Raw genomic sequence first — 6,111 nt, 5'->3', positions numbered from 1 at the left:
GCCGGCCAGATCACGTAAGCTCCAGATGGACACAGATACCGAACCTGAAACTATCAACGGTATTGCTACTCAACCCCACCACTCACAAATGGATGATATTGAAGCTAGTGCTATTGGTTGTGGCGGCAGCAGGGCAGATAACGGCGTCTATGGAGGTGGTCAGGGCAGTGGCGGCACCTCCATCAGGTTTCGTACCATATTCCCGGTTCCTGGACTCCCGTTTGGCATTTTCGTGCCACAGGTGGACGCGTGGGGAGAGGGAGGCGGGTATGGAGGGGCAGATGATAAACCTGGTACGGGTACAAACTGCCAATGCACCAATAACTGTTGTCCAATGCACTATGTCCTTACTCCTGTCTACTTTAAACCCGCGGTCCCTACCTCCCTAAATAACATGATACAAGACGGTCCCGGTGACGTGGCTCTGGGCCCATCACATTACTAGTATGGAGATCGCACTTTTCTAGTTGCTATATCGTTTTCCTATAAATAAGAGTTTTTCAAGGCGTGTCGTGTAACGTGGGCTTTTATAAAGTTTCAAGAAATATTAACAAGAATTGTACATGTGTATTCATTTGATGTAAGCAACTGTACAACCATAGTTAGTTGGACTTTCCTGTTCAAACTTAAGAACACGCGGGTGTTTTTTTAATATTTGTAACACGGACTCCTTCACAACACCAGTACCCATCCCATGAATAATAAAGAGAACCGAACCGGGCCTGAATGTACTAAGAGCCAAGTTAAGGTTGTGAGACGCTTCCTCGACTCGCATACCGCGTAAATCAACCGTGTTTTTCGATGTCTGCACCGCTGGTCCATACACAATCTCTTCACTGTTCTTAACCTCTGATAAATTCTTGAGGCTTTTAATCCTCTGTCCCTAAAACAACACATAAATAGATGTCATCTGTCAAGCAATTATTCAACCAAATAACTATCTTGCTAAATTACGTGTACTATCGTTTAGAGTAAAATGCCATTTTCATCCCTGATGTTTGGCCACTTTTGTGACTTTCGTCCAAAGGTTTGTTTTTCCGCGTCTGGATCCAAAAGGTTCGAAATCTTGCCATTTTCATCCGGCTCGTTAATTCCATCCATTTTTCTCTGCTAAGTAAGGAGTATTTTCATCTTTTTTGTTAACTTAAAGGGCAATTCAGTCTTTTAAATACTTGTACATTATGCTAAATGCTTGTACATAAAGTGGAAAAGATCGAATTGCCCTTTAAGTTAACAAAAAAGACGAAATACCCCTAACTTATCAGAGAAAAATGGATGGAGTTAACGGGCCAAAATAAAATGGCAAGATTTCAAACCTTTTGGATCCAGATGCGGAAAAACAAACCTTTGGACGAAAGTCGCAAAACTGGCCAAACCTCAGGGACAAAATGGCATTTTACTCTATCGTTTAACTAAATACCTGCTTTTTGATTTGTGATTGTGAATTTGGTGTCGGAGCTGTATCACTACTACTCTGAATACCTCTCATACCGCTTACATTCGCTCGAACTCTAATTTTACCATATTGAACAAGAGTAGTGCCATCAGTGCCAGGTGGCTCGACTATAGTGGCTAATTTATTGCCTAATTCCCTCACGATGACTTGGTCCCCAAGTTTCACTGAAAGGGACGAGGCCTCCGCATCTGTGGCAGATGATTCTTCGGTATAACAATGAGCTTCGATAATTGACGAAATGGCCGACTCGGATTCCTTAAGAAGTGTATTAAGCTGATCAATACTGGCGGTTGCAATTTTTGCTTCGTATTCCTTCACTATTGTCTCTAACTGAGATTTCATGGTGATTATTTCTTTTCGGGTTTTTTGAGCTTCTTTCGCCTTGAGAGCGGTCTCACGTTTAGGAAGATCGTTTGCCTCCTCCTTTATCTTCACAACAGATTAACATACAAACAGTAGACAGATATGTTTAAGAACATGATAAAAACAAGTTAATAACCAAAAGAGTAATATACACGGATGGTCCCTGTGGTTTACTAAAATTTTGGATTTGGTCCCTAACTTTCCAAAAGTACACAGATGGTCCCTGTGGGTTTGCACTTTGTAATGCATTTAGTCCCCAGTCAACAGATCTAAAGGTTTCAGCAGGTCCATGTTACGGACTAAATGCGTTACAAAGTGCAAGCCACAAGGACAATCCATGCACTTTTGGAAAAAGCTGGGGACTAAATACGTTATAAAGTGCAAACCACAGGAATAATCTGTGTGCTTTTGGAAAGCGAGGGACCAAATCCAAAATTTTGGTAAACCACCGGGACCATCCGTGTACTTTACTAACTTTTCAACTCGTTCAACCCACTTGACCCATTTACTTTTTATCTAACTTTTCATTTTAACGTTTTGCCCCGTTAGAAATATAAAACATAAGTAACCAAGTTAAATTTACCATTTCTACTGTTCTACGAAACATCAAACCAAGATATCATACCTCATTATAAAGATCCATAACATTCGAATATATACGTTCAGCTCTATTTGCCTGAACTTCTAATCTATTCTTTTCTTCCATTAACGACTGATAAAGCAAGCCTCTGCGCTTCTCAGCCTTATCTGGCATCAACCTTTTAACCCACGTTTCCGCACGCGCAACTACTTTTTCATCAAAACCTATTGATTTCGCAATATTCAATGCATTTGATTCGCCCGTGCTTCCCCAAAGTATCCTGTAAGTAGGTTGTAAAGTCTGCAACGAAAACTCCATTGCCGCATTCTCGTATTGAGAATCCTTCTTTTTTAAAAGAGATAAATCTGCATAATGTGTAGTTATCACTGCTAAGTTGACTTTATCTTTAAGATACTCTAGTATACTGGTAGAAAGTGCCACGCCTTCTGACGGGTCAGTCCCACTGCCGATTTCATCGATGAGAATGAGTGATTGTTTCGTGGTTACTTCCAACATCTTGCAAATCCGTGAAAGGTGGCCACTAAAAGTCGAGAGGCTTTGCTCCAGAGACTACAATATAAAAGAGGATATTATCAATTTATCATAATGTAGCATTGGCTTTACCTAAATGGGCATTTTTTGGTGATGGTCGAAACAAGTCGAGTTGGTTTGGGTTGACTCAAAAAAAATCAAATTTTTATAAACAATTAGTATGTCAAATATGTAAAAAAAGAGTAGAATGCCATTTTCCATCTCTGACGTTTGGCAAGTTTTGCGACTTTCGTCCAAAGGTTTGTTTTTCCGCATCTAGATCCAAAAGATTTGAAATCTTACCATGTCCATCCGACTCATTAAGTCCATCCATTTCTCTCTGTTCAATCAGGGGTATTTTCATACATAAAGTGAAAAAGACCGAATTGTCCTTTAAGTTAACAAAAAAGACGGAAATACCCCTGACTTATCGGAGAAAAATGGACGGAGTTAACGAGCCGGATGAAAATGGCAAGATTTCAAAACTTTTGGATCCAGATGCAAAAAAGACAAACCTTTGGACAAAAGTCGCAAAACTAGCCAAACCTCAGGAACAAAAATGGCATTTTACTCTATCGCAAAACTAGTATTACCTGACTGTCTCCGATATCTGCCAAAATAAAATCAAACCACGGAAGCGTAGGGTGATTTCTAGCGGGCAAAAACATGCCAGCCTTTAACATAATAGACGCAACTCCTAATGTTTTCATGGAAGCGGTTTTACCCCCAGTGTTCGGTCCCGAGATCACAACCACCCTTGTTTCATGTTCAACTTTAATGTCAATGGGAACCGGAAAAGTCAAAGATTGACCCATCACACCATTTTCCTCACACCACATAATCGAATTACCAGATTTTGATGTCGCATGACCCGTCAAACTTCCCAAAGAGGTCTCAAGAAGCAAAGGATGCTGAATACCTTCAATGTTTATTGATAAACCGTCATTTTCGAAACCACCTGAACTTATCACAGGACACTTTCCGTTCATCCAACGAGCATGAGCCGCTCTTGCGATTGCAAGATCAACTTCTAGAACTTTGTCTAATAAATACTTAATATCCGAACCCGATTGTGCAATTTCGGATGCAAGTAATCCCAATATAGCTTGCTCCTCGGCCCTTTCTGCGTTTGAAAGTCGGACTTCCATGTTGTTCAAGTCTACCGCGTCTCTGGGTTCCGTAAAGTACGTTGCTCCAGAGCTACTAACGTCCAAAACAACACCGTTTGGCAGCAATGACTTATGAGAAGCTTTGACACCAACACACATTCGTGATCGTCGTTTGGTTACCAACGGTTTGTCGATACCGCCTGCTTGATAAATCTTGGTGGATATACCTTTTAGCAGAGTGTCAAGATCATCCATGTTACTCTTTCTTTCTAACCTAATAATCTCCAAATCTTCACTGGCTCTGTCGAGTATAACCAAGAACTTACTGTCTATACAATAGTCTATTTTCTGCTCCAGCTCCGTTAAGAAATTGCAATTCTGAAGAATTTCAAGCAGAGGATAGTACCTGTGTTAATGCAATTAAGATGATATCCAATGAAACTACTTTATGTATGTTATATTGATGAGGAGCTGATCCAAGGGTTAGCAAACTCTTATTTGGATCAGTTACAAAGGGAAACAGCCAAACAAGGCAGAAAATGCCCAAATTGTAGTTTCCGCTTTATTGGAGTTACAGGTTAACCGGTTTCAGCTTCATTCGGGCGGGTTAATCGGTACACGGGATTCTAAATACAAGTTGCAATACATACTTTACAATCTAACTTAACATGATTATTATTATTATTAAATAAAAAAACACAAATTGTCAAATAAAAGCACTCCCAAATATGATATTTCGTTCAATCCTATGCATTAAACATATATACTAACTAAAAAACCGTCAAATAAAATAAGCACAAAACCAAACCATATCAACCAATCGTATAAACTAAAACCGAACCGAACCTTTTTAGTCACTCAAACAGCCAACGAATAAAATATCATGTTCACAACAAAAACAAAACATATGGGAGGAAAACTAGACTTTTCTGTTGATTATGTATATAATCTGCATTTTTTATGCGAATTCTTAGGGCTAATGTAAATTAACACAAAATAAAATCGAACCCTAAAGGTGCACAGTATAGTAGTATACCTCTCCGATTGTTCTCCAATCTTCTCCAACTTTTCAAACAAAGCCCTAGCAGACCATAACGTCCGCTTCACCGCACAAATCTCTCGTATCGAAAGCAACTGACCGGAAACCGCCGACTCAACGACCTCCGAAACATCTTCAATGCCAGAGAAATCGGGCGGCAAATGAAGCGCAAACGCAGCAGAGGTCTGGTCCAGGAGCCTCCGGCTCTCCTGAGGGCTCCGTCCGATGACAACCTGCCCGCCTCGGGCAGCAGAACTGCCCATGGTGGTGGAAGTGAAGGCGGAGAGCTGGTTGCAGACCGATGGCCATTCGAGTATGTTTAAGGTCTGGAGTTGGAGTGAGTCAGCGAGTTTGAGTTGGTGGCTTGTTGGTGGAGATGATGAGCATTTGAATGAGCGAGTGGTGAGGGTTAGTGAGGGTTTTGTGGGGGAGATGAAGAAGACGAAGTTGCAGAGATTCATTGATGAGTGGAGGTTGTTAGGTTTCAGTAATCTTATCCATGTTGACGATGGAGGGAACAAGGGGAGTGGAAACTGTTTCTTTTTGCTTTAGGGGTGGGGCGGTCACTGATGATAGAATTCTATTACTCATAAGCATCAATCAAGTTCTGTCATGTCATCAATCATTTTTCCATCGCTCACAAACTTTTTTAGTGGGGGTGGTCATCACTCACCACCACACCCAACAATTTCCCTCTAACCAACAACTACCCTCACAAAATAAAACAATAACGGCGTGAAGAAAATAACGAAAATTTGATTTCGTGATATTATCACGCGTGGAACTTTGTTGTGGGGGTGGATATCACGCGTGATAGAATGTTTCCGTGATTCAATAACGCACGACCCCCTCTGCTCTTATTTGGGTTACTATATTAAGTCCCTGCGTTGCAGCGGTTGTTATAAAACTGTGTTAAGTAGTAGCAATACTATACCATTATCAGCGACCATCAACACCGGAAAAGCTCGTAAAAACAAAATAAATAAAAACGGGAAAAAAAATAACGCCGAGCTAAAAGCAGACGTAAAATATT

General features: G+C 40.7%; 1 protein-coding gene across 2 annotated transcripts; it reads right to left on the bottom strand.

The window, feature by feature from the left end:
- Positions 1 to 547: 547 nt before the first annotated feature.
- On the bottom strand, positions 548 to 5,626 carry LOC110918663 (endonuclease MutS2). Of its 2 annotated transcripts, none has more exons than XM_035985277.1 (5): positions 5,076 to 5,626; positions 3,524 to 4,445; positions 2,445 to 2,969; positions 1,421 to 1,885; positions 548 to 877 (listed from the first exon to the last, which is right to left on the bottom strand). In XM_035985277.1, the coding sequence occupies exons 1-5, from the start codon at positions 5,537 to 5,539 to the stop codon at positions 572 to 574; spliced, it is 2,682 nt and encodes an 893-aa protein (XP_035841170.1). In that variant the 5' UTR covers positions 5,540 to 5,626; the 3' UTR covers positions 548 to 571. The 2 variants fall into 2 exon arrangements, with proteins under 2 accessions (XP_035841170.1, XP_022018631.1); XM_022162939.2 differs by having other exon boundaries at positions 548 to 883; positions 5,076 to 5,625.
- Between the last annotated feature and the right edge of the window lie 485 nt (positions 5,627 to 6,111).

Source organism: Helianthus annuus, chromosome 16 (assembly GCF_002127325.2).
Source record: "Helianthus annuus cultivar XRQ/B chromosome 16, HanXRQr2.0-SUNRISE, whole genome shotgun sequence".
NCBI classification, from domain to species: domain Eukaryota; kingdom Viridiplantae; phylum Streptophyta; class Magnoliopsida; order Asterales; family Asteraceae; genus Helianthus; species Helianthus annuus.
Note: the sequence above shows the minus strand (reverse complement) of the source record. Positions and strands in the feature narration are given on the sequence as shown.